The sequence below is a fragment of the Lonchura striata genome, chromosome 30 (assembly GCF_046129695.1).
Source record: "Lonchura striata isolate bLonStr1 chromosome 30, bLonStr1.mat, whole genome shotgun sequence".
Classification (NCBI taxonomy): Eukaryota; Metazoa; Chordata; class Aves; order Passeriformes; family Estrildidae; genus Lonchura; species Lonchura striata.
In genome coordinates, this window is record NC_134632.1 from 223,936 (window position 1) to 250,805 (window position 26,870).

The 26,870-nt window shown below is 60.3% G+C and overlaps 1 protein-coding gene across 3 annotated transcripts in view; it reads right to left on the minus strand.

Moving 5' to 3' along the window:
- Nucleotides 1–1,667: 1,667 nt before the first annotated feature.
- The window catches only part of NAV1 (neuron navigator 1), a 73,971-nt gene continuing 48,768 nt past the window's right edge, over nt 1,668–26,870 (minus strand). For 2 of the 3 annotated variants that reach the window (XM_077789046.1, XM_021527669.2), the window contains 26 exons: nt 17,045–17,183; nt 16,536–16,833; nt 15,474–16,167; nt 14,916–15,371; nt 14,670–14,711; nt 14,366–14,514; nt 13,601–13,771; nt 13,046–13,098; nt 12,856–12,879; nt 12,689–12,766; nt 12,412–12,495; nt 12,172–12,283; nt 11,474–11,595; nt 9,487–9,683; nt 9,238–9,400; nt 8,927–9,101; nt 8,618–8,715; nt 8,397–8,492; nt 8,089–8,248; nt 7,755–7,990; nt 7,501–7,655; nt 7,236–7,307; nt 6,767–6,963; nt 6,155–6,273; nt 5,738–5,935; nt 1,668–5,202 (listed from right to left, as the gene is read on the minus strand). In XM_077789046.1, coding sequence (XP_077645172.1) covers nt 5,107–5,202; nt 5,738–5,935; nt 6,155–6,273; nt 6,767–6,963; nt 7,236–7,307; nt 7,501–7,655; nt 7,755–7,990; nt 8,089–8,248; nt 8,397–8,492; nt 8,618–8,715; nt 8,927–9,101; nt 9,238–9,400; nt 9,487–9,683; nt 11,474–11,595; nt 12,172–12,283; nt 12,412–12,495; nt 12,689–12,766; nt 12,856–12,879; nt 13,046–13,098; nt 13,601–13,771; nt 14,366–14,514; nt 14,670–14,711; nt 14,916–15,371; nt 15,474–16,167; nt 16,536–16,833; nt 17,045–17,183 — 4,384 coding nt within the window. In that variant the 3' untranslated portion in view covers nt 1,668–5,106. The remainder of the gene's footprint in view (nt 5,203–5,737; nt 5,936–6,154; nt 6,274–6,766; nt 6,964–7,235; nt 7,308–7,500; nt 7,656–7,754; nt 7,991–8,088; nt 8,249–8,396; nt 8,493–8,617; nt 8,716–8,926; nt 9,102–9,237; nt 9,401–9,486; nt 9,684–11,473; nt 11,596–12,171; nt 12,284–12,411; nt 12,496–12,688; nt 12,767–12,855; nt 12,880–13,045; nt 13,099–13,600; nt 13,772–14,365; nt 14,515–14,669; nt 14,712–14,915; nt 15,372–15,473; nt 16,168–16,535; nt 16,834–17,044; nt 17,184–26,870) is intronic. The other variant, XM_077789045.1, reaches the window with a different exon arrangement.

A 26,870-nucleotide genomic window follows, 5' to 3' on the forward strand; every position in this document is an offset into this window, starting at 1 on the left:
AGTTTTGCTGCAGCAAAACCCCCTCCCAGCCTTGCACCGGTCCCCGACAACATCACAGAGACAGGCACGAGCTCCCACAGTATACTGGGGCAGGGGAAGGGCCCTGCATGGGGCCATATCCCCTTTACAGCACCCAGGGGCTGGTGGGGGTTCGGGGGGTTCGGGGTTGCCCGAACCGAAGGGACCCTCCCCTGCCCATCACCCTTGAAAAGGGCGGCTGTGTGTTCCCAAACGCAGGAGTCCGTCTGAAACTGAAGCGTCAGCATCATCCCCGTGTGGTCCTGCATCCCCCCCACCGCCGCCCCATGGCTCGGACCGCTCCCGGTGGCTCTGAGCCGTAGCAATTCCCATAGCCACGATGCACGGGACCCTTCTGCCTCTCCCCTGCTCTCCTCTCCCGCCTGCTCTGCTGCCCGCACAGGAGTCAGCACAGGCCGAGGTGCACGCACCGGGCACATCTCTGCGGCCGAGGGCCGGGCATCACCAAAACCGGACCCACCCTCCGCGTCCGGGACCGCACCCAGCGTAAGGAACTCGTGTGAACTCGCCCTGCGGGAGGAGCGGGAGCCGATGGGAAGAGCCCTCTCCTGGCCCTGGATCCGCCACTGCAGCCTCTTACAGCTCATCGCCATCCCGTCATTAATTAACGGCTCCTGAAGCATCTGTCCCTGCTCCAGCATCGCTCTCCGGAGGGGAAAACAGATTTGGAGACGCCACGGGAGGACCGGACTCTCCGTGCCTGCTTCAGCCTCCAGCCGTGCTCTGCTGCAGGGCAGAGCAACTGGATTTGCACAAGGGACACCATCCCACCTCTGTCCCCCTGTGCTGACGCGGCATCTGTCACCATCATGTCCTTTCAAATGGGAGATTAGATCAGACCTGGTGAGGCAAAAGGGGCCCTGAGAACGCCCACCCACCCGAGCCCTCCTCCCCCGCTGCTCTCCTCAGGTAGGACCTGTCTCTCCTGCCCCAGGAAATGCACCTCCTGCTTTCCATGTCCTGAACTGTGAGGATTCCAAATCAGGAGCATTTTTGCCCACCCCAGACTTTACAGAAGTGCGACCTCGGGAGAGAGGTCCCCAGTCCCTAAAACTGCTCCCAGCATTCTGCAGAACAGCTAAGATTTCAACCCAGGAGCTTTTCTACTAAGGCTCCCTTCCCGTATTTTGCAGGAAGGCAACTACCAAGGAGAGAGGTAGATGCTTTGAGGGTTTGAGCCCCTCTGCTGTGGAGATAGGCTAGGAGAGATGGGGGATGTTCATCCTGGAGAGAAGACCCTGGGGAGAACTTAGAGTCCCTTCCAGTCCCTCTCCCTTTCAAGAGAGCTGGAGGGACTTTGGACAAAGGCCTGGAGGGACAGGACAAGGGGGAATGGCATCAAACTGCCTGAGGGCATGGTTAGATGGGATATTGGGAAGGAAATCTTGGCTCTGAGGGAAGCGAGGCCCTGGCTCAGGCTGCCCAGAGAAGCTGTGGCCACTCCATGCCTGGAAATGCTCAAGGCCAGGGACTTGGAGCAACCTGGGATAGTGCAAAGTGTCCCTTCCACTGAGATGAGCCTTAAGGTCCCTTCCAAGCCAAACCACCACGATTCTATGATGTGTACAACTGCCCTCCCCTCTGCCACACAGGGACAGAGCCACAGACACAGGACCAGGAGCCGACAGTACAGGAGATCACTTTATTGAATCCAATGGTGTTAGACAGACGACTGAGAAGAGACATGCCAGTTGGTGCGGGCAGTGTGGGCAGCAGGAGCTGACTTGGTGCAGGGCTGGATTTGTTTCTGTCTTTTCAGAATATCCTCAAGCCTTTTCCTGGCTTCCTTTTATGCTTCCTTTAAAATTTCTTTGAAGTAAAAACAACTAATCGTGGAAAGAGTCCAGATGGTGTTTGTTTGTTCCCTATGATTGTTCCCGCAGCTATATACAACGTGGGGCTGGGTCTCAACATCAGGTATAAAATGGAGCAAGTTTACAAACGTGGAGGGTACAAGGAAAAAGCAAAAACAGACAGGCGTGAGTAGAAATCTGGACCAAAATCTTAAAGAGAAATTTAAAAAGTGCTAAAAAACCCCTCAGCAGGAATACCATGCAGTTAAGAAACACAAAGCCCAGTCAATTACACAGATAATCTAGAACAGGAATTTGTCCATTTCATCTTTTATTTAATTAAAAAAAGGTTGTTTGTTTATTAGAAAAAAGCTAAAATTTTAAGGTTCAGGCCACCAGGCAGCAGCAGCTCGAGGGGGCAGGAGGGTGAGGCACTGGCATCACCCACCTCCAGCCCCTCAGAGGGACTCCCAGGGACCATGGGCACCTCTGGGGGCAACTGGCACCTCTGGAGGTGGCAGAAACCCTCGTGGGGTGGTGGGCACCTTTGGGGACAACAGGCACCTTTGGAGGTGGCAAGAGGATGAGTTAGAGCAATTCTTGGACCCTTTCCCTGGGGACAGAGGGGCTCAGCCCATAGCCAGGGGTTGGCCCCCAGACAGCTGCCAGCCTTGGGGACATGAGGTGCTTAGTGTAAGCCAGGAGGAATCCATCAGGATCTGGGCCCTCCAGCCAGGTAACCCCAGCCAAACCCCCCACCAGCCAAACCCAGGGCCCAGCAGCTGGCATTGCCCTTCTCCTTCCCCCTGAGATTCCTCCTGGATCACAGCCCCACTGTCCACTGACCTCCAGCTGCCAGGGCCGAGGTGATGGGATGAGGGGCAGCCCTGATCTGGGGAGGGACGGGGCAAACCTGCAGGACACAGGCCAGGGGATGCTCAGCAGTAGGGGACGGCTACAGTTTGGTCCAGGTTCGGGTGGCTCCTTGGAGGAGTCAGAAAAAGAAAGCTCAGGCAAGGCTGCCCCTCCTCCCATGGGACTCCTCAGGGCACCTGGGCACAGGGCAGCCCCCAGAGGTGCATCAGTCCCTTCCCACCCTGGGCACCAGAGTCCCAAGGAGGGTGCGAGGGGCTGGAGGGAACAGCTGCGTCCCCATTGCAGACCTCGAGTGGCTGCTGGGCCGGAGTCTCGTACAATCAGAAAAGAAGTCAGCACAGCACAGTCATCACAGAATACAAAAAAAACCCAAAATCAGGGACAAGGCGCAGGGCCGGCCCCCCAACCCACACAGGGCGTTCCACGACAGATCTATGTACAGCGAGTCCTCGACAGAAGAGAAGGCGAACACAAAGCCCTAACGCCCAAGCCAGCATGGGGAAGAGATCCCGGAGATCCCCGTGGGAAGGGGCCGGGCTGGCTGGCCCCGGCGGCAGCAGGAGGCTGTCGGACAGACGGGGAAGTGGGAGGAGTGAGCACCATGGAGCGGCGAGGCAGGACACACCGGCCAAGAGCACCGAGGGCAGAGCTGGCGGCAGCCTCCGAGGGCACTGCGGGAGATGCCCGCTCCAGAGGGGTGTGAGGCATCCCTGAGGGCCACACCAGCTGCAGCACAGGGGGCTGAGGCTGCCCAGTCCCCAGCCTGGCAGTTTGGGGACAGGGTGGGCTCAGTTGATCTGGCCCTGGGGTCGCCTCTCCTCACATCTCTCCAGGGCCCCAGAAGAATGTGGGGGCTGAGCTGGAGGGCAGCAGGGAGGAAGGGGCCCCCAGAGCCCAGGTGGGCACAGGATGGGAGTGCAGACCTGCAGGACACCCCGCAGCCATGGCCAGCAAGGGTGCTGCAGGCAGCAGTCCCAGCACCTTCATTCCATCCCAGCCAAGCTGGCTTTGGGGACGGAGGACACTAGAGCTGGGGCAGGCTGTGACAGCATTGCCCCAAGCCCCTCGTGCCCCCTTCCCACACGGCCAGAGATTAAGGCACCACAGCAGCACCGGGGCCAACCCTCTCCGTGGAGTCTGGCCTTTTGACAATGTGGGATAAGGCCAGGAGGACACATGGCAGCCCCAGGTCCCCCCAGAGCACCAACACAGATCCTGCCAGGCTGCAGGAAGGCACAGGGCCAGGGGGAGCAGGCAGCATGGGAGCAACCCCAGCTCATTGACCCACAGCCCCAGGCCTGGCAGCACCAAGGGGATGACAAGTTGGTTGGGCCCCCCTCCACCAAGGGGACAGGGATGGCATCCAGCTGCCCAGGGATGGGGCAGCAGCAGCAGCCTCCCCATGCCCCAGTACCTCAGGGAGGGTGGCATCCCAGCCTGGTGGGAGACACCATCCCAATGCTCTATGCCTTGGAGGAGGAGGGAGTTGCCATGTGAGGGGCTGCTCTGGGAGCCTGCTGCTGCCACCTGCCTCCACACTGGCCTCCCAAGTCCCACCTCAGCCAACCTGTGCGGCCCCAGGGGGTGGGTTCAGGGACTGGAGATCGTCCAGAGAGCACCAGTTTTGTGACAGGGGTGGTTTGAGTGGTGAAACCAACAGCTGCAAAAGAAACCTAAGGGGAAGGACACTGCTGCCAGGGAAGCAGTAGGCACCAGGCCACAGGCTCCAGGCCAGGAGAGCAAAGTACCAGAACAAAAAGAAGGGACCACAGCAAAGTCTGGACTTGGCCAAAGGAAAAGGGGAAGGGGGAAACAAAATAAAGTAAGAAAAGCAGGATTTTTGGGCTGTCCTGGTCACAGCAACTGCCGTGCAGGTAGAACAGGGAATGCAGAGAGCAGGGAGAGCCATGCTCCCCTCGGCTGGCACAGGGTGGGAGCTCCACAGTGGAGGCTCTTGTGGCTTTGCCCAGCGGGCGCAGAGGGAGCCAGAGCCCCTCATGCCCATGCACTCATCCTGCAGCCCCAGCTCCTCCTGTGCTCCCAGCTGCGGCCCAGGTGGCTCCTGTGGGGTCCCTGCCCCACACAGGGGCCTTCCTGCAGCCCCCGGGACAGGGGGCTCAGCCTCAGCGGTCGCCTTGGTCCCAAAACCCAGGAGTTTGCAATAGAGACAGAAAAAACCAAGAGAGAAACCAGGACTCTCCTACCCCCATGGTTGGGAAGAGAGATGGTAACTCGTGCTCTTCCACAGATGAGCCGAGTTTCCCCAGGCTCCACTGGGGCAACCCAGAGCCCTGCTCTTCTCTCCGCTTGCACGCCAGCCCCACGCTCCTGGATGCCAAATGAAAAGGAGAGCAGCCCAGCAGCAGCTCCCCTCCACCTGGGCTGGCACATCTGGGCCTCACAGAGTCGACTGCAGGTCAGGATCCACCATGGTCTCACGGTCTGGAGACTCAATGTAGTTGGCAGCTTCCTGGAGCTTCAGCAGCATGGCCATCTGTGGGGACAGGAGCATGGCAGGAGCCCAAGGGGGACAGGAGGCCTGCAGGTGACTGGGGAGGCCACTTGGCCCTTCCTGCCCTCCCAAATCAGCCATGCTGGGACAAAGAGGACAAAGCAGATCCCAGAGATGCTGCAAAATCCCTCCCTTGTGCCAGGATCCAGCCTCGGGCACAGCTGGAATGCTCAAGACTCTGTGCCAAAGCAGCATCAGCTGGCGTCACCTGTGGAGCCAGCAGCCTCTCCAGGTGACACATTAGGACATGCAGGAGCACGTGTGCCTGTCTGTGGCTCTGCATGTGGACATGACGCCTCGTGGGGTGTCAAGTGCCCTTTCACTGGCATGTCACTATGCATCCTGGTGTGCAGCCCACCTGCCAGTGTCACCACCCTGTACCCACTGTTTCTCCCAGAGCACCAAGTGTTTCTGCATCCCCAAATCAGTCTTTTTACACGGACAATTAACTGGGAAAGTGAAGCCCCGCCCTGCTCTGCCACCAGCTCCTCCCAGCCCCTCCTGCTGGCCAGCGTACCAGTGGGTCGGAGTCCAGGGAGCTGGGCGTGGTGTCCTTCGCCGTGCGCTCCTCAGGGGGGGACACGGTGCTCTGGGGCCCGATGGTGGGCGGGGGCAGGTGGTACAGCTTGGACTGGTCCTGCTGCGCTGATGGCCAGGGCAGGGTGTCCCGCACCCACTCCACGGGGTCCTCCCAGGCTGCCTTCTGCCCATGGACCTGTGGCACAGATCAAGTGGCAGCCACCCCCTCAGTACATGCCAGAGCCAGCAATGTGGCACCCTGAGCCCCCCAGGACAGTCACAGGGTACAGGGATTTACAGAGATGTCACCTATACCCATAATCCCAGTGCCTCCCCTCTCCCCCCGACCCATGATGGCTGTGTCAGTGTGTCCCCACACTGGTTTGTGTTCTCATCGGCCAGCAGCACTGGCTACCTTGAGCCCATCTTTTGCTCCCTCCTGCAGGTAAGGGATGATGGAGTTGTTCCACAGGTCGATGAACCAGGTCCGGAAATCCTCAATTCCAATAGGACAGGACAGAAAGAAGCAGGGACCTGTGGGGGAAGGCAGACAGTAGAAATGGGAGCTGGGTGCCCCTCCTCCAGTCACTGGGTCCAAGGCTCACAGCACTGAGGTGGGCACACCTGGCTGGAAGGGGGCCCTTGGGAACAGTGACTAGGCACCATCTGCACAGCAGACAGACAGCATCTTCTAGGCAAGGAAGGGGGCTGTCAAATTCAATCTATCCTCCAAAAGCCTGGTGAGGCATGGGGGATCCACCCGGAAAAACGCAGCTCCTCCATGCCCAAGGAAGAGTGCTGGGAGGACTGGCAGCCTCGGATGACACTCCTAAGTGACAGCTCCCAAAGGAACAAAGACCGCCCAGGGAAGAGCATTGCTTGTGTGCATCACCCACCAGCTGTGGTTTGTGGGACTGCGAGACACAGGGAACACATCACCCCCTGAGCTCCTCTGGGAGGGCTTGTTCCCAGTCCCCAGAGCTCCTCGCAGCCCAGGGCAGAGGAGGAAGGTGAGGCAAGGCCGTACCGATGAGGAAGTCGGATGTGCTGTGTTTTTCCAGAAAGGTGTGCAAATGGTACCAGAGCTTGGGCACCCAGTCCAGCACCCGCAGCAGCTCCTCCTTGTTGGCGTTGATGTCCGTGTCCGACTCCAGCAGCTTCCGCCGCAGGTAGCGCACCAGGAAGCCATTGGCCGGCTCCACGTTGTTGGAGAAGGTCAGCATCCTGGGGGAGGACTCCAGTGGTCAGGGCTGGGTCTCCACACAAGCTACCCTGCCCCCCAGCACTCTTGAGGTCCTCCTTGCATCCCCACCCTGCATTTGCCTGAGGCTGGGGAATATCAGGTTCTTCTGGGATGGCAGGGACAGGCCTGGGGGCTCATTCCTTATCAGGGTCCCCAGCCACAGGATGTGACCACAGAAACACCCAGGTGCAAGAGACGGCTTCTGTCCCCTGCAACCCCACAAGGATGATCCCCAGGGATGTACAACTCCTACCTGAAGCTGAGATGGAGGCCATGGTTTGGGGTCATCTTCACAGGCTGGTTGGTAGTGCCAATGATATACGGACTGAGTGAGTGACAGAGAGACAAGATTCATGAGAAAAAGCCTCTGAGTCACCCCTGCCCAAGGCAGAGCTGATCTGGGCACAGCAGACATGTGCAGCCTCATTCCCACAGCCCAGCTCGGTGAGAGCAGCAGGGAGCATGTGTGTGCCGTGGGGCTGCACTGGAGGCGTGCAGAGGTGCAGAGAGGCTCTCACCATTTGTGGTACTTGCAGGTGAGTGCACCGTTGACGAGCTCGCTGATGGAGCCTGCCTCGCTGAGGTCATCCAGGAGGATCACCAGTGGCACGTCCGCCGTGCCTGTCTCCCGGTCGATCTGGTTGGCCAGGTTGGACAGGTACAGCTGAAGATCCTGGAACAAACAGGTCAGGTGTCATGTGTGGGGCCATGGCATGACAGCCACGGGGACCATGGCACCAGTGCCCACAGGGACACTGCTGTGTGCCCTCACCTTGCAGGACTGCTGGTGCATGTTGAAGGTGCTGACGATGCCCTCGGTGACGTCCCGACCCGAGCGCTCCACCAGGTACTCGGCCAGGCGGTTGGTCAGGTAGGTCTTGCCGGTGCCACTGGGCCCCGAGAGGATGAGGCGGCGGTGTTTCAGCAGGAGGCTGATGTAGTGCTGCATCATGGGCTTGGGGATGAGTGTTTCGAACACCAGGCTGTCCACACACTTCTCCTTCAAGCCTGTGGGCAAGGGAGGGCTGAGGGTCCCACTCACACCCTGCAAGACTCCGAGATAGCAGGGACATGGCACAGCCATGGAGCCCCTCTGCCACACTGACCTTTGAGTGTCACAACAACACTGGTCAGGCCCCGGCGGCACAGTGGCAGCTCCGGCGGCTCCGTGTCCAGCACCCGCTTGATGTGGCTGATGCTGTAACCATAGATGGACTCGGTGCTGAGCCCCAGCGTGGACGCAGGATCCATCTTAGTGATGTAATCCTACGTGGGGAAGGACAGGGCTGTCAGTGCCCCTGAGGGCTGGCAGAAAGCGGCTCCAAGAGAGCTTGGGGAGGACCCGGGCCAAGGAATAGCAGGCCTGGTGGAGCAGTGGCAAAGGATGGCTCTCTAAAGAGTGTTTTGCTCTTACCTTGAAGACCTGGCAGACAGCCTCATCCAGCATCTTCCAGTCAACCTTCCCGCTCACCTTGGTCCAGCCCAAGAAAAACTCTTGCTGCTTGAGGTCCTAGGAGCCAAGGCAGAAGTGTGCAGTGCTGCAGCACCACATCCAGCCCCAGGAGGCATCCTTTGCCCCTCTGTCAGGGCCATGACACGGTGACAGGTCAGGCTCCCCAGAGAGCCCACACTTACCCCCTTGATGATGTGCTGGGGCGGCATGCGCACCACAATCCGCAGCGTCAGCTCATCCTTCTGGGTGCCGGCACTGACAGCATCCATGGGGGACACGTCTGGGGATGGAGCAGTGAGGCTGTGCTGGCCAGAGCTGAGCCACCGGGCCCGGCCATGCCCAGCCAGAGACAAATCCTGCTGTGGCTGACAGCGGCACCAGCAGCACAACAGATCCCCTGCTCACTCAGGTGAGCAGCAGCATGTTGCCCACACACACACTTCTCCCTATCCCAGCCCTTCCCCATCTGCCAGCAGCTCTACCACCCCTACCTGCATCCCCCGGGCTGGGGCTGAAGGCGTGACCAAGGGTGAGACCCAAGGAGCGCCGTGGTGAAGAGGAGGCTGCTGTGCTGGTGATATGGCCAGGAACAGCACCTAGCACTGCTGAAGGCCCAGGGGCCACCTTGAGACGGTCATTCTCGGCCTTCAGGAGATCCACCTCCAGCTGGGTCAGAACAAGGTAGGGCACAGGGTAAGGAGCTGTAGGCCAGCAGCACTCTGGGGTGCAGCACAGCGCTGAGAATGCAGGGACTGTGGGCACTTTGGTATGAGAGCAGCCAGGCTGCAGGCAGGGGCCTCACCTGCATGTTGTGCATGGTCTCCCGCAGCTGCTCCAGCTGGTGGGCTGAGTTTAGAGCCTCCAGGCGGATGTCTGTCAGCTTCATCTCCTTCTCCCACAGCTCTGACCGCAGCTCTGACACCTCCTTCTTCTCGGGCTCGCCCTCACTGTGGGCCTGGAAGAGCCTAGGCCAAGGGAGAGACCAGGTCTCACACGTGTCTCTGGCAGGAGCCTGCAGCCCCTGCCACTGGCTCCCCCTGGCCCCACGTACTCAGCCGTGTCAATGCCCACGGAGGAGGATGTGGAGGACTTGATGGAGGGTGAGGCAGTCTCTGTGGAGCCATGCTGTAGCTTGGGGGAGGAGGGGGCTGAGGAGTCTGGTGTGGCAATCTCCTCTATGTCAGAGTAGGACGAGGCTGATTTGGGGCCCTTCTTGATGCTGAAGGCCTTATTGAAGGAGCTGCGTAGCTACAGGAAAAGGAAAAGTTCTTGTTAGAGACAGTCTGAAGTACAGCCTCACAAGCAGACATCTGGACTGGTCCTGCCCTGTCTGTCCAGGACCCACAGATAGTCTGAGCTGGGACCAGTACAACCACACCCACCACACAGGCAGCATCACCACCATGCTGGGGAAGGCTGCAGCCTGACCCTGCTCTGCTGGCACAGCGAATGGATGGGGTGCACAGCCCTTTGGGCAACATTCACCCCAGCCTGGACGGCACCAGAGCCCCAAAGAGTGGGACCCACGTCCTGGTCAGGGTGTCTCCCAGACCTGCTCCCCACCAGCACCTACACCAGGCTGTTCAGGCATGGCACCAGCACCCTGGTCCTTCAAGAAGGGCCAATCCCCACATTCACCCCACCACAGCCATTTCAGCAAGAGGCATTTATTTACAGGGATGTCCCTTGCTCTAGCCACTGCAGAGCCAGGGTCCTGCCCCACACCTCCCTCTGCCCCATGGATCCTGCTGGAAGCACAGAGGGGCAGCCAGCCCTCCACAGAGCATGCTGGTGTCTCACCTGAGCATGCAGCATGCACACAGCACACACAGAACAGTGGTGGGTGAGCAGCAGGCTGGGTCCAGGGAGGGGGGATGGACACTGCATAGGGACCAAAGTAGACCCAAACTGGGTCCCACCAGCTGGTAGGAGAGCAGCACGATAGCCACCATGGGCTAACATCATGTGCCCTGGAGTGCCAGGGCCTGTTCCAACAGAAGGTGGGAAAAAGAAGGAATGGAGAACACACAGGATCTGTCCCAACCCCCACAGGCACCAGCAGACTGCTCTAGGGTGTTCCCAAAAGCAAAAGCATTGCATTTCAGTGTAAACAAAGTAGGCATCCAGCTCTGATGATGATGGAAGAAGGGAAGCACTGAGACCTATGTGGGTGCTGGCAGGGACAGAGCCACCTGAGACCACATCAGGCAGCCCTGGAGAAGCAGACATGGGCAGTGCACTCCAGTGTCTTCAGTGACACCGGCAAGGCTGCACTGAGGTCTCAAAAGATCCCAAAAGATCCAGTTACACAGGAAGTGAGGAGAGTGCCTGCCTTCCCTAGGCAGGAAGGGAAGTGTTGCCATCCATGGGGCAGGTCCCATGTGTGCTTTTCCTGCTGTCTGTGGCAGCTCAAGCCCCTCCTTGTGAGTGCATATTTGTCCTTAACATCAAAGGAAGTAGCTAAGTCGGGCACAGCCTGGCTGGGGACCCAGGATGGCCTGTGCTGGGGTTAGTGCCAGTGGGATGGATGGGATGGGGAGTGTATGAGCACCGTCCCATGAAATGAAGCAAGGGCCCTGGCTGGGCACAGGTGGATTGGACTTACCTCATACACCTGGAAAAAAAGGGTTGAGGTCAGCATAGGGGAAGAGAAACAAAACAAAGCAAGACTTAATTGCACATCCAGCTCAGAGCTGCCTGGTGCAGGGAAGGGGCTGCCTGGCCGAGGTGTCGGCCCTCCACACTGTCAGAGCCTGCGTGCGCAGGAGGGAGACATGGGGGAATACACAAGGAAGCAGGCATGCAGGCCAGGGCTGGGAAACTCCTGAAGGGGCTCGAGAAGTCCCAGCCAACAATCCAAGACACAAATCCATGGCAGTTACACTCTCCTCACCACTGTTGTCCCCAGAGGACAAGGGACACCAACACTCCAAAGCCGAGGCAGACCGAGAGCAGCTGGTTTGGGGGCTGACCTTGAGCAAACCCTGCCAGTGGCTCCCCAAGCCCCATTTCTCCTGCCAGTGCCCCATCCAACCCACCCAGCTCTTCTTCTTCTTCTTCTTGGCATCAGCGTCCTTGCTGCTGCCGATGCTGGAGTGGCTGGTGATGCTGTTGAGGCTGGAGATGCTGTCAGAGGAGTTCTGCCGCTTGATGCGCAGCTCTGGGGTCCGCCAGAGAAGCAGGAGAGATTGGGAAAGAAGGGATCAGCTACCTGCAGCTGTCTCAAAGCCAGAGCACCCTACAGTCCCCTCACACCCAATCTGTCCTCCCACCCAACACCTTCTGAGCTCTTGGAGCCACCTTGTAACAATGACATGGGCCTTGGACACCAAATGGGCACTGCCAGAGAGACACCCAGGGTACACATCACCCTGCTGTTGTCCCAAGCCATCTCTATGACAGCCCCTTGCACTCACACTGGGGTTTTGGGGCTAGAAATAGCACTTATGGGAACAAAATCAATACCAACAGGCAACACTGGCTGTTGGCAAAGGGCCTGGCAAGGAGGTCTCTCAAGACTGACAAACAACCATTCCCTTACATGCCAGCACTGTGACTTCTCATGGTGACAGCTCTGGCTATCCATTCCTGGTTTCAGATGCTCAAGCATCATGGGGAAAATCTGCTGTCCATGGCACCCTACCTCCAGACGAACCTCCCCCGTAAGAGGGTGTGCCCTGTGCCAGTCCCAGCAGGAGCATCCCAGCTCAAGAAGGGCTGCAGCATCATGCCTTACCTTTAGGGGTGACATCAGTGCCATTTAGAGCACCCTGGATCACAGCCTGGGCCTCTGAGTTCTTCTTCTTCAGGAAGTCAATGGTCTCTCGCAGGTCCAGCAGCTCCGTGTCCTGGGGCAGCAGAGTTGGGAGCCATGGAGTGCATCCCAATGGTGGAGAGCCCACCCCAAGAGCGCCCTTGGGGCAAATCTCCCAAGTCCAGCACCCAGCAGTCCCACTGAGCACCACGATACACCCACCTTCTCCTCAGCGGTCTCAGCCAGGTGCCGCAGGCGGGATGTCATGCTCACCAGGCTCTGCTCAAAGGCTGCCACCAGGTTGGCCTGGGAGAAGTGGAGAAACAGGTGAGCCCCCATATCTGGGCAAAAACCCAAGGACAGATGAGCACCCACTTCTAGGTGTGGGATGCAAAAGGCTGAATGAGAAATTAGGGCTTCCATAGGCACATGCAGCTCCAGCCCTATGCCCTGCAGGGGTGGAGTGGGGTGCCCCACAGGGACTCCCATGAGGACTCACATTAGCAGACAGCTGGGACGTCAGCGTGGCCACCTTCTCCTGCGAGGACTCCAGCTCGCGGCGCAGCTTGCGGATTTGCTATGGGGAGAGAGGGGAGAGATGAGAGGGGCCAGGCACTCGCCCTCACTGGGGGCAGGGGCAGGCATGAGCAGAGGGTGTGGGCTCACCTCAGACTGCATCTTCTCCTCAGCCTGGCAGCGTGAGAGCAGAGGACAGACAGACAGAGGCAGGCAGTCAGAGGGGCAGCGAGGCACAGACAGGCTCAGCACCAGGCAGAGGCATGCACAGAGCTCCCCCCAGTCCCACCCGGATCCCCCAGCCATGCACAAAGCAGCGCAGCACGGAGGTGGCTCTTACGGAGGAGTAGGTGGAGGACGCGCTGGAGGCCAGGGACAGCACCGATCCATGAACTGCAACACAGGAAAAGACAAGGTGTCAGGGTGCCCTGGAGAGCAGCACCCAGGGACTACAGGTCAGGGCACAGCTGGTGACTGGGCTCTCAGGGGTGGAGGGCTCTGAGGTGGCCTGGGGGAGGTGCAGGGTGGGACAGCAGCTGCTCAGCACTGCCCATTTCTCAGTGTGTGCCCTCCACCTGCATCCTCCTCTCTGGGAAATCTGGGGGCTCTGCTGCCCTCCATGTCTGCTTAGATCCCCTCCTCCCCAGTGTCACAGCACACTGGGGGCAACCCAAGGACACTGAGTACCCATGGGGGTCAGGGCAGACCCAGGGCTGATGCCAGCACAGAGTCCAACTGACCCCTGTTGCTGTCCCTGCTCTGATGCCAAGAATGGGACACAGCAACCCATCCAACAATGCCATGGCAGCACCAGTGGGAAGGGACAAGGGTGCAGGGAGCCCCACCAACCCTCTGCAGCCTCCTCTGCCTGGACAGGAGCACAGCACACTCTCACCATCGTCCACGGGGTCCCGGAAAGAGCCCGAGCGGATCATGCCCTTGGGTTTGTCGGCCAGGGAGAGGGTGCTGCCCATCTGGGAGGTGCTGTACAGCTCGAAGGTGGAGTCGTGGGTGGGGATGCTGTTGGAGCGGGTGATCCGTGGGGTTGTGGTGGCAGTGGGGCTCACTAAAAGAGAAAGCAGGGAGGAAGCAGGGTCAGAATAACGTTGTGGGTACCTGCCATCAGGATGGGGAAGCAGAACTAGGAGTGATCCACGAGAGCTATGATGCAGTGAGGAAGCAGGGACTGTGGTCCCAAAGCAGGGAGGGGCTGGGGAAAGTTAAAAGGCAGGCTGATGCTGAGAAGACCTGGACACCAGCACCAAGGTAATCACAGGGCTGAAAAACAAATCCATTGCCCCAGGGACAAGTGGGTACCACTATGCCATGGCCCAACACCTGCAGGTGAAGGAGTGGAGCCTGCTGCCCCAACTTGTCTGCCTGGACCCCTCAAACCCTCCAGGAACATGCAGGTCCTGGTCAGATCAGGGCAGGGCTTACCCTTTGCCCTGCCAGGCATCCCCAGAGGAGCAGTTATGGCCTGAGGCCCAAAGGTGGATGAGACACCCTGAAGTAGAGGTGATGAACATCCAGCACCCGAAGCACCAGGTGCTGGTGTTGGTGGTGTCAAGGAGACAAGCAACGCCCAGGGGAGCATCAGCACGTCCCACAGGGAGCACAGGGAGCAGGAGGGAAAGGGCCGGCAGCGGAGGGCACTGACCAATGCTGGTGAGCGGACCCTTCCCGACCAGCGCCATGGGGAGGGCAGGGGGTGAGGGCAGCTCCTGCTGCTCGTCCGACTCGGGGAGTCCGCTGACTGCGTGCGAGTGGCGCCGCTCCTTGGCCTCCTCCTGGGAGTGGAGCTGGTACCTGGGGAGCCGCAGACAGGCACGGTAAGATCGACCAGCACTGTCCAGCTCCTGCCCACTGCACTGCAGCCCAACTTCCCTGGCTCAGGGGCACTGCCCTGGAAAGCTTCCCCTTCCCACCCCAGCACCACCCAAAAGTGTTTTTGGCTCTTTTACCTCAACCCCTTCTTGGGCAGCGTGTTCCTGTCGCGGTTGGCACTGGAAGGGAAGGAAAGATCAGTGACATCCCTGCACAGACTAGGGAAGGAACCATGGGGATTGAGCTGCAGGGACAGGGAACTTTTCCCTAGAAATGTAGCAGGAAGAGACTCTGAAGCAGGCAAAGGACATGGCAGAACAGCAGGGAGGAATGTGTGCCCATGAAGGTGCCATAGCAGCCCACCAACCTCCTTCCAGCCATACCTGTCCAGATGTGTGAGCCGGGGGCTTCCACTCCAGCCCAGCTCTCTTGCCTCTTCTTCCTCTTCCTCCTCTGCGCTGGCAGGAGGTGCAGCAGCAGGGGCGGGGGTGGTAGTGCTGCCCCCTGAAAAGGCACTGGGCAAGCTCATGGGCATCTGCAGGGATTCCATGCTGCGGTGAAGGCCGGAGAGCTTGGGGTACATCCTGCCCTCCTTGGGGACACTGAAGCCACCCATGAGCTCCAGGCCCTGGGAGAAGCTTGCTGAGTTGATGTTGAGGATGGGGGCAGGGCTGGGGCTGAAGCAGGGTGCAAGGTGCCCGCCAGCTGGATGCAGGTCCTGGAGCTTGGCAGTGTGTGGGGTGTGCAGCTCGCTGGAGGAGGGCAAGTCCAGGCTGTTGGAGTTGACCTTGTCTAAGTTGGCCAGTGAGGGAGGCTTCACGTAGGTCTTGGCAGCTGCTCTGGAGAGGGAAAATGGGTAAGGAAACAGGTGAGACTCAGGTACTGGTGCTGGGCACAGCTGTGCCAGGCACCTGCTGCCCTCAGGGATGGAAGGACCATACCTGAGAGGTGTAGGGGGCAGCTCAGCCACCTTGGCTGCTGGCGGGAGGTTGGCCTGGGCTTTTGGGGTGCTCTCAGGTGAGCTGGCACTCTTCAGGGTGCTGCACTCAGAGTCAAGGGCCACTGCCTTGGCTTTGGCCTTCTCCTTCTCCCGGTCTGTCTGGTTCACAGGGGCCGGTGTGCCACGGCCAGTGCCAACCTTGGATGGCTCCTTGAGCCGCGACACTGAGATGCCGCCCTGCTTGGTGCTCAGCAGGCTGGGGTCAATGCTGCTGCTGACCGGCCGGGCTGCGCTGCGGCCCCCGGTCACACTCATGGAGCTGGACTTGGCTGGCCGGGGCAGGCTGCGGTACTGGATGTTGGAGCGAGCCCCTGGTGCCAGGAATCCAGGCTCAGGTGCATTGGAGACGTCGAGGCTTGTTTTCCTCCCACTGACTGGCTTAACAGGGATGCCAGAGCTCTTCTGGATCTTGCCAAGAGTGGCCGAGCCCCCAGCCTGCATGACAGTGGCCGTGCCAGTGGCAGGAGCTGGTTTCTTGTAGCCAAAGGAGCTGGAGGATGAGGGGCGTGCAAGCCCTGATGGCGGCTTCTTGGCATCAGCTGTGCGGTCACGGCCGGCATCAGAGGAGGAGCGCTGCAGGCCTGTGTTCTTCACTGACAGCTTGCTCTTGTCAGTGACTTTGGTCTCTGGCTTACCTGGTGGCAAGAAAGGACAGGTTAGTGTCCCTGGGGGCTTTGGGGACATTTGGAAGTGAATGAGCCCAGACAAGACCCGGGCACCAGAGATGCAGAGATGTGACTGAGGAAGGGTATGCGAGACTCTTGGTGCACTCAACGGTTCCCCAGCCTGGTGTGTGGACATGAGACCATGGGGCAGGCACAGACCCCCAGCCTGCTTGCAGCCCGCAACACCACCCTGCCTCCCCTTCCAGCCCACACTCAGCTCTGGGTCTGAGCACAGCCAAAGCCATCCCATGGTCCACATGCTTGGGGAAGGCACACAAAGACAGCACCCAACCTTCTCTGTGTCAAAGGAGCTGGACCCTGCCCAAACTGGTTTTTACCTGCCACTTTGAGGGTGCTCTGGGCCATGTGGGTGATGGGGGAGGTCACAGCCACTGGAGGTGTCTTGCCCTTCTTGAGGGAGCCCGGGGTGCCCAAGCTGACAGGCTTCTTCAGCTCACCACCCTTAGGCCCCTCCTCTCCACCCTCCGAGGGCTCCCGCCGCCACTTGGAGGAGCCATGCTCCATCTTGAGGCTGCTACTGTCGTAGTCCAGCTTCTTGGGTACCTTCTCGTCACCCTCACCGTACCAGCTCAGGCCGCTCTCTGCCAGCGAGCGTTTCTCCGAGTCCGTGCGCAGCTGGGGGCAGAGCAGAGTCAGGGGCACTCCTGGCACCCACCCCAAACCCATCCCCAGAGAACATCAGCCAGTTGGGAGAAGGACGCAGCAGTCAGGCTGTGCCATCCTTGTTTCCTCACACTGGCACCCTCCATGCCCTCTTTCCCACCGAGGTGGTGGCAGGAAAGCTGGGATAGGTGCTGGAAAGGGTCCGGGTGTCACTGGCACCTACCGCTATGGCCGAGTTCCTGCGTGAGGCGGTGGGGGTGGAGGGCAGGGAGTTGAGTGAGGAGCTGGCATTGAACTCCTCTGAGCTGAGGTTGTCGGAGGCATCGCTGAGGCCACTGCTGATGGAGCTGCTCTCATCCCAGCTGTGAGGGAGAGACAGCATCACAGCCCTGCTCAGCCCAAAGGGTCCCACCACCCACAGGATCTCCCTATTCCAGGGGCTGCTGGGGCAAAAACCAGCTCCTGGTAGTGGCCATGGCAGGGACATGGCATGCAGGGCCCATGGCTGGCTCCAGCCCAGCCTGGTACTGGCTCATGTTCCTGTGGCACATAAGCCTCAGTGACCCCGCTGGGACCCTGCTGAGACCCTCCCAGTAAGGCTCTGTGGAGCTTTGATGGGGATGGAGGGACATCCGCAGTTCAGGGAAGCCAGCACCCATGCCACAGGGCTAGCAGCATCACAACAAGACCCTGGCAACATGCTCTGACCCTGGAGGCAGGATGGAATTGTCAGAAAGGGCAGGACTTCTGGAATAAACAAACCAGAAACCCTGTAGCATCCACCCTTCCTGGGGTGGTCCCCACCCACTGCACCCTACTGTCCCTCTCCAGCCCCCAGCAGCCAGAGGCAGCAAGTCTGGGATCTGCTGCTGTGCCGACGTGGCTGGCCCATGCCAGGGCTCAGCCAAGTGTGCAGAAGCCCATCTGCAGAGCCATCAGTCAGCACCACACTGGGGCAGCAGCTGCCTGGGTTCCCCAAGAGCATAGCTGGTTCCACAGCACTGGGCTATGCCCATGTCGATCTGGCACAGGCAGGCATGGAGCACCTCCCAGCAGGATGAGCACAGCACCTTTCAGGTCAGCAGCTGAGTAGGTCAGTGAAGCCTCACACCCTCCCAGGGCCCGTGACTGCCTAGGGGAGACAATACTGAAACAGGCTGCCCAGAGAAGCTGTGGCTGCCCCAACACTGAAATGTTCAAGGTCAGGTCAGATGGGGCTTGGAGCAACCTGACCTAGTGAAAGGTGACCCTGGCCATGGCATGGAGTGGCACAAGATGAATTTTAAGGTCCCTTCCAACCCACACTATGCCATGATCCTGTGACAAGCTGTGGCGTAGGAGTGCGGAGCAGAGCTGGGAGCTGCAGCCAGCCCCAGGTCCTGCAAGAGATGCCTGTTTATGTACACTGAGGCCACAGAGGTGCAAGTGAAGCAGAGCCCCAACAGCAGTGGCAGAGCAAAAGCAACAGTCACCACCATCCCTGTCAGATGCCCAAAGCTCAAGAAGGAACAACAAAGGCAGCTCCAGCACCATAAGACCTGCACTGCGTGTCCTGCTCTTTCCATAGGGGAGGAGTTTATCAGAAACTGGCCAAAGCCACGATGGACACAGCCCCTTGTGCCCCCACAGCAGCTTCTGGGACAGAACCAGCAGGTGCTGCTGCCCAGGAAAGGATTTCAATAGGATCATGCACTCAGGATGTGCTGCTGAGCTCCTCAGCTCCAAGCCATGTCTCACCACGAGCCCTGTGCCGAGGTCGAGTTCCCACTGGGACAGAAATCCTCACCCCAGAGCCTGCAGCAAAGCCCCTCTCCCAGCCTGGCCTCACCTGGCAGGAGGCACTGCCAAGAGTGAGGCCAGGCTTTGTAGGACTGTGTCCTGTGGCAACACAGCTGGGGCTACATGTGGTGCTGGGTGTGTCTCAGTCTGGCTTTTGGGGCCAGGCAGGGAAACCCCAAACACTCTCCCAGCCACACATGCAACGCCCCCATTGCTCCAAGTATCCAGAGAGCCACTGAGAAAGGGGCACAGGATCAGATGTTAGATCAGGGCAGGAGGTGACTCCAAATCCTCCTGGACAACCCTCTGCCAAGAAAAGACAACGTGGAAGGTCACATCCCAGTAACACTAAAACCACGGCATGAGGCTGGGGAACCAGCTGCACACTGTGAGGGTGTCTCTGACTCTCTTATGGGGCACACAGCTGGTGCGCTGAGGGATGCCCCAAACTGGTACATACTTCCCATAGGCAGCACAGCAAGGAAAGCATCAACCATAGCACCACTGGCCCCTCAGCAAGTACAAACTCCCGGAGCATGGCTGAGCCCTGGCATCTCGACTAGCCCCCTGAACCCTCCAACAGGAGGTAGCCATGTCAGACTGCCACTTCGGGACAAAACTGACCTTTCTGCTCCATCCCCTCCATCGTACCCAGAGCCATTCCCAGCTCCTGCAGACGATTCCGCACCGAACGCACCCGCCAGCAGCCCCGCGGCAGCTCCCAGGAACGGGGATGCTCAAGGGCAGCGCGTCCGTCGTGCCGCGCTCCGCGGCGCCGGCGGGCGGCCGGGACCCGCTGAGGGCGAGGCGGTCCGCACGGGCTCGGGGATGCGCAGCGCGGCCCCAGCCCCGGCGCGGGGAGGCGGCTGCACCGGTAGGGAGCGGAGGATGGACTGGGACCACGGTGCGCGGAGATGCTCCGCCCCGCCCCGGCCGCACCCCGACTCGGAGCCCCGCGCCCGGCAGCCCCGGGGTCAGACCGACGTCCGGAGGCACCAGAGCCTCGGGAGCCCCGCGGAGGATAGGCCCGGCCGTATTGCAGGTGCGGGGCGCGGGCCGGGGCGGGGATGGGGAGGCCCGTGGGAGCCGCCCCGATGTCCCGATGCCGCGGTGCCGGGCGCGGCCGCGCTGCCCCGACCCCCCCTTTCCCCCCTCCCCGCAACGCGGCCGAGACAAAAGCACCGCCCGCGGAGGGCCCCGGGGCGCGGGGCTTTGTGTGCCGGGGCCGAGCTCCGGCCGCGCCCCCGCCCGCGGCGGAGCGCTCCCCGCCCGTGCCGTACCTGCTGGCGAGGCGCGGGGCGCGGCGCGGCCTCCCCGGCCGCAGCATCGTGCTGCCCGCGGCGCGGCGCGGCCCCGCCGGGCGGGCGAGAGGGGCGGGGGGCGGCGGGACCGCCCCGCTGCCCGCGCCTTAAAGCGACAGCGGCACAGGACCCCCTCCGCCGCGCAACGGCCCCTCCCCGTCCCCCCGGGACGGGACCGGGCTCCCGGCTCCAGGCCTCGCCCGCCTCAGCTCCGCGGCCATGTCTCCGCCGCAGCCCAAGGAAGGTCCCGACCCCTGTCCCTGGTGTCCCACAGCGTCCCCCCAGATGCCCGTAGAGCCCCCAAACCACGATTCACATCCCCAAACACAGCACCAGTGACCCCCAGTCCAGCCCACACTGTGACAGCAGAGGCCATTCCTCAGCACTGGGTTTGGACCCAGTGCCCCCCAAACCGCCCTGTTCTCTGTCCCCAAAGGAACCACCTCGATGTGGGTCCCACTGTGGGGTGCTGGGACAGCTGCTCCCAGCAACCTCGGCACTTATCCCCAGAAAGGACACCCATGACTGCCCCGCTCTGCCTTTCATTGACCAAAACCCCTAATTTGGTCCCTTTTTTCTCTCTCTCTCGCATCACAGCAAGAACCATGCTGCAGGGTAGGGTCCTCACTGGGTTGGTAACACCAGGGACAATTTCGCCAGCCCAGCCACGTAGGGCAGAGAGAGTTAACTGCAGCCTTGGCAAGATAGACCAGACCCTGCAGGCTGGGAAATAAGTAATTCCTTCCTTGAAGCAAGGGCAACGCCTCTTGGCTCCTTCCCCACTGCCCCATCACTCACCACACAGGGCTTGTCCCAGCATGGCATGGTTGCACACAGCATGGCATGGCAGGACAGGGGTCCCTGACCACCCCTGTCCCCACTGATCAGCTCGTGCCCACACCCACCAAGCCCTGGCAGGAGCTGATGGCCAGGGCTGGTGGTGCAGCCAGCCCTGCGGTGCGGTTACGGCCCCACCACGTGCCCCAATGGGTGCGGCGGCACAGCCCGTCCAGCACCGCATCCCTCCGGTCCCTCCGGCCTGGCACAATGCCACAATGCTCTCCCTTCCCTCCTCTTCTCCTGGCTGCCTGCCTCAGCCCTGCCACGGCCGGCTCAGGCAATGCTCAGAGCAGTTCTGCTGGGTGCAAATCTGGGCATCCCGCGTGGCAGGGGAGCCAGCCTGGCACAGCCCAGCACTGCAGCCTCTCAGAAAGGCAGCTTTGACCCCGCCAGAGCCATGGGCCTCGTGTAGGATGACAGCAGAGAACAACTACTGGTCACAGCAGACCCTTGGGCACCAGCACAGGCACTGAGCCCCATACAGAGGAGTACCCCCAGCACTTTTCTCAGCAGAGGCTGCTGTTGGAGCTGGACAATCTTGAACTCTCCTTGCTACATCTGTCTCACACCAGCACAGACACCTGCCCATTTAGCAGCCAGACCCACTGGCACCAGCCAGGGCTCCAGACACTCGTGTCCCTGCCAGGCTGGTCCAGCCAGATCCCCACTGCTGTCCTGAAGCCCACCCTGGATGGAAACAAGTCCTGGTCTGCCCTGGCTCCTTCCTCTTGTGGCAGAGGAGGAAATGCAGGGCATGCACTGGGGGAGTCTCACACCCCACAGCAGCAGATCACTGGCATTGAGGGGGCTCTGTGGCACTGGTGCTCACAGCCCCAGCCTCATGCTGTGACTTGAGATAGGAGCAGTGAGGAAAGCACAGGCACACCCGAGGCTCTTCACACCCTCCCCCCCTCTCCTCCACTTAATGGGGCAGAAAAAACAATTAGCTTCATAAATCCTGTTGAGGGGGTTGGGAGCTCCCCATGGATGTGGGCAGGGCGGGGCTCTGCATCCCCCTCACATCCACATCAGGAACCAGAGTGTAACAACAGTCCCTGGCTTCCCTGATCCCCACAGCCCTGTAAACCCCTCTGTACCCTCCAGGATGCCCCCCAGACAACCAGGTACCCTCTAAGAGAACTCCAGTCCCTACAGAGTCAGGCTACCTTGACCCTAGGTGTCTCCTGCTTGGATTTTGGTACTGTGATCAGGCACCTTTCTCTGAAGCTGCACTCAGAGGAACAGGGGTCTGCAGAGATCTGATGGGGAAACTGAGGTAGGGAAGGGGGATCTGACTTGCCTGAGCTCACTCAGTGGGAGAATATCAACATCACATCCCATAGTTGATTCAGGACCCCATACTCCATGTAGCACTGCCTCTGGTCTCTGGCCCCCTAGAACCCTGAGGGCTGCAGAGGACTCTGCCACAGGACCCTTGAGGGTGTGTGGTCCTGCAAGGGGGCACCTGTGGCCAGGCTGTGCCTCCACCCCAGCCCTGCACCATCACTGCAGTAATAGTGGGGTCTGATTTCCTCATGGCAGTGGGGCCGAGGCTGTGGGGGGGTCAGCCAGCACTCACTGCCTGCTGCAGTGACAGCAGCCATGGACCCCAACCACACTCCTGGCTAAGAGCTCACCTCTGGTCTCCCCTCTGTCCCCCTGCAAGTGGTGGAAACCCTGGAGGAAATGTGTCCCGGTGTGGGGATGTCCGCTGGCAGTTGCAGTGACATACGGAGGAGCCACGGCAGCACGCGGGGCTGCAGAGGCCACGTGCGATGCTCAGAGAGTCCCAGGGCAGTGCCGGGATGGGGAGCAGTATGACTCAGCTTGGTTATGAAATTCCTATTTTTCCTGTTGTCTGGACGAACCGGTGACCTCGGCCACCTCAGTGCACAACGGCCAGGCTCCTCCACAGGCCGCAGGGTGGCACGTGGTAAAGCCAGGTCTTGAGGTCCCCAGATACCATGCAGAGAGGCAGGTGGGTTTATTCTCCCCAGCAGCTTTCCCCAGGGCACATGGGTATGTGAGGTCCAACCCTGCGCTCTGCCCTGTGTCCGTATCCAGCCACATCAACAAGCCACAGGGGCCAGCAGCTTCCCACATCTGGGCATGCACTGACCCCCAGGTGCCCTGTACCCCCAGCCTCACAACCCCAGGACTCCCTTCCCAAAACATGCCTCATGGAGCTGCTGTCACATCCCCAGGGGCCAGGGATCAGCACTGGGTGCCTCAACCCAACTCCCAAAGGACGGAATTGCTGGAAAGCAGCACACAGGAAGGCACTTCAGTGGTGCTGATGCCCAAGGGGGTCCTGGAGCCCCTTTCCAGGAGCGTTCCCCGTACCCAGCTGGCAAGAGGAACTTGCCAAGCCCAGCACGCGGCGCAGCCCAGCAAATATTTATAGAACATTGCTCCCTGGCCAGCCAGGGTCCCACACACACGCCAGGCCACGTGCAGGGCCACAGCCGTGCCCCACGGGATGTCCCTGATGAGGAATGACTTCATGAGCTCACTGGGACAGGACATGGGGTCATCCTGGAGTAGCCAAAGTGAGCAAGGGGCGTTCAAGGGAAGGGGGCAGGCTCCAGCGCCAGTCCTGCTCGGAGCAGGAGGAGGGCGGCTGCTCCCCTGCTGCTCCTGGGGAGCTGAGCCAAACATCTGCTCCCGCCTACGGGCTGCGCCGAGCCCGAGGAGCTGCAAGGAAGCCAGAGCCAGGCCAGCCAGAGCACAGCGGGTGTCAGCTCCAGAGCATCCCTCCTGGGAGGATGCTGCTGGCAGCCCCCAGCCCTGCTGGAGGGGACCACGGGCTCTGCAGTGCTTGGCTGCCAGCAGCACCGTCACAGTGACCTGGGACGGTGCCTGGGGTGTGCCATGGGCTAGACACGTGTGCCCTGTGCTCCCAATTCCAAAAGCTGCTGCCTCAGCTCTATTTCATGCCCACGAGCAGAGTCAGGGCTGTACCCAGCTCATGATAGTGCAGATGGTGCCAAAGCTGTGGTGGGATGCAATGCTGCCTCCCTTTCTACCACCAACAAATGGGATGCAAAAGGACATCCTGAAATCACAGCAGTCCCAGGGTCACACAAACATTCTCCCAGTGCTCTGGAAGCCCCAAGGGACATGCAGAGCCCTGAGGACTGGCTCCAGAGCTATGCCCCCACAGCACAGCCCAGCAGCACACACAGACCATCATCACTGCTCCCGCAGCCACCGCAGCAGAAGGTGCTGACTCAGCAGCCAGCCCTGCTAGCTCTCTCTGCACCCCATGAACTCCTGACTGCAGTAAAGCCTTGCAGCATTCCACTCACTCCCACTGTGACCCACCTGGCCCTAGGAACACCCAGGGACCGTGCTGAGCCACTACTCAGGACACACCACATCAGGTCAGGTTCTGGGCACACAAGGCACAGGGGGAGGCACACCAACACATGGCCACACTGTGGTGGCACAGCTCAGACATGCAAGACTTGGCCAGAATAAAACCAGGCCAAACCTGGCTTGCACATCCTGCTCCATGCTCCTCACCACTGCCTGGTTCGCATGCAGGTCTGCACACAAAGGCACCCATGCTGTGGCTATGCAGAGGTGTCCCTGGGGAAATTCCCAGTGGAGTGACCTTGGTGGGATGACCTTCGGTGTTCAGGAAACAACTCCAGCCTGGATGGGTGAGAAAGCATCACAGATAGCACCACACCCTCCCTGGAAGTGGCATCAGGGCAGGGAACAGCAAGTGGCCACTGAATAGCGGTGGGTGGGAACTAGAGTTGACCATGGGAGGGAGTGAATATGTTTTAGTGTTGGAGGAACAGCCCAAGACTGGGTGCTATCCTTGCCCATGCCCTGCCTAGGCATCAAGGACAGGCAGGACAGGGCAGGAGAGCAGCAACATCCCTTCCATCCCTTCAGCCACCCTAGACACATCCTGGTGGGTGCTCCCTGTGCCAAGTCCCTGCCCTGATGCAGTGCACAAGGAGGATATAGTGACATTGGGAACAACAGGTATGCGCTACCAAACGGGGCCAAAGCAAGAGCTTTCCAGACCCTAAAACCAGCAGCAGGTAGAGAGGAGTGGCAAGTGTCATGCCGATGGATGCAGGCACAGCTGGGCAAGGAGCCAGGATGCTGCTGGTACATTTGGCTAACACAGGAATGCCTGCTCAGACCTGAGCATCCCACTCCCTCTCTGAGCTGGGCCTCAAGTCCCCCACAGCCTCCTTAGCTGGGCTCACCCCAACCTCCACCCAGCTGAATCCACCCCAACAGCTTGAGGGCAGTCCCCTTGGCCCGGCCATGTCTCACCTACCTCAGCCCTCGCTCCTTCCAGTCTGCTTCCCTGACGAACCATGGGGATGCTGGGGTGCATCCCACAGCCCCACACGTCTCCAACAGGAACAGGGACGCGTCACCGGCGTCCTGTGCGCCGTCTCTGACCTACTGCCCTAGAAGCTGGGGTGCGCGCCGGCGCGGTGCAGGGGACGCTGCCCCGCGGCCGGGCTGGGGGCTGCTGGCCCCATCTGCAGCACGCGGTCCTGCCCGGTGCATTAGCAGCACCGGGAGATGGGGCCTGGGGCGGTGGTGGCTTTCTAGGTCAGAGCCAGCGAGGAGGGTGGGTGAGGGGCTGTGCTGGGTGAGGGGCTGTGCTGCATGAGGGGCTGCACTGGGTGAAGGGATGTGCTGGCTGAGTGGGGTCTGGGTGAGGGGCTGTGCTGCAGAGTGCTCCTGGCCAGCTCCTTGTCTCGTCTGGCTCTCGGTAGGAGGGAATGCCCGTGCTCTGCTTCCGGGGCTCTGCACCCAGAGTGTGCAGGCTCCTGGACAGGGCACCTCAGTGTACCCCAGCACCCAGCCAAAGGCATGCTCTGGGACAGAGACCCTGCCATGCTGCCTACTCTGGGAGACCCCCCCCAAGTCCTGCTGTGGGGACATGGGGGATGAGGCCATGAAGCTGTGTAGGTCACTACATGGCTCTGTGCCTGCAATGACCCTGGTGAAATAGCTGATCCCCAGGATATGCCCCTGTGGATAAGGGGGTCCTGTGCTGCCCTGGCTCACTGCTGCACCCCTCCTTGGGGAGGGTTCCCAGCACAGAGCATCCAGTCTGTCTCTGGCATGGCAGAGAACTCCAGGCACATCCAGGAGTCCCCATGCTGGGGACTCTGCACAGGAACAGGGACTGTGGCACCTGCCCATGGCCCAGCTCACCGCAGCACTGACAGCCTCACCCACACCACGGATTTTGTAGTGCTACCAGGGCCTCACAGAGGCTCAGCCATGCAGGGATCCATCCCCAAAGCTTGTACTTTCCTGAAGGAGAAGTAAATCCTGTCCATAGCAGTGCAGGGCTGAGCTGTCCTGGGTCTCTTACCCTGCCCACACTCCCCCTTCTCAGTGATTGATGAATACAAAGTGTTGCTCCAGTCACCCCTCCTGTCAGTGCCTCTGAAGCCAAGGGCACCCCACTGCCAATCACACCTCGCAGTCCAGTGGCCAGCGGCAGAATGTGGGGATGTGGACCTCTGGCTGCCAAGCAATAGATTAAGATCTACAGGAGGGTCCATGTTGAGCCAGCACAAGGCTCCTTCATTCACAAGCACAGGGCAGTCCCCAAGGTCACATGCCCATGAGGAGGATGGGTCTGATACGCATGGTGGCACAGACACTCTCAGCACACAGCTGGAGCATGGCAGGGGCAGAAGCCAGCAGACAGCCAATGGTGTGTCCCCTGCAACTGCAACAAGCGCCTACAGGCCATATCTGGGGAGCACTGGCCCCAGGATGGGTGTGAAGCCACAGGTTGTGCTCTATACTGCACCAAACTGATGTGACTACAGCCACTCTAGGAAGGCCAAAGCACTGTCAGGAGGCCAAATACCTCACTGGGCTCTGGGACAGCTCAAATGCCCAAGTTATTTATTTTCTGCTGTGCTGAAACAGGAAACCTCCAACAAGTTCAAACCCTGGACCCTTGCCAGAGTCAGCGGCACCTCAACAGTGCAGCAGGAGCTGGACACATCTGGCAAGAAAATGTGAGCCCTGAGAGTGCTGGGTTGTGCACATCTGGCAGGAGATGCCCCTGGCCCCATGGGTGGAGGGATGGAGGCTGATGGGGTCCCAGAAGAAGGGACTCTGCTC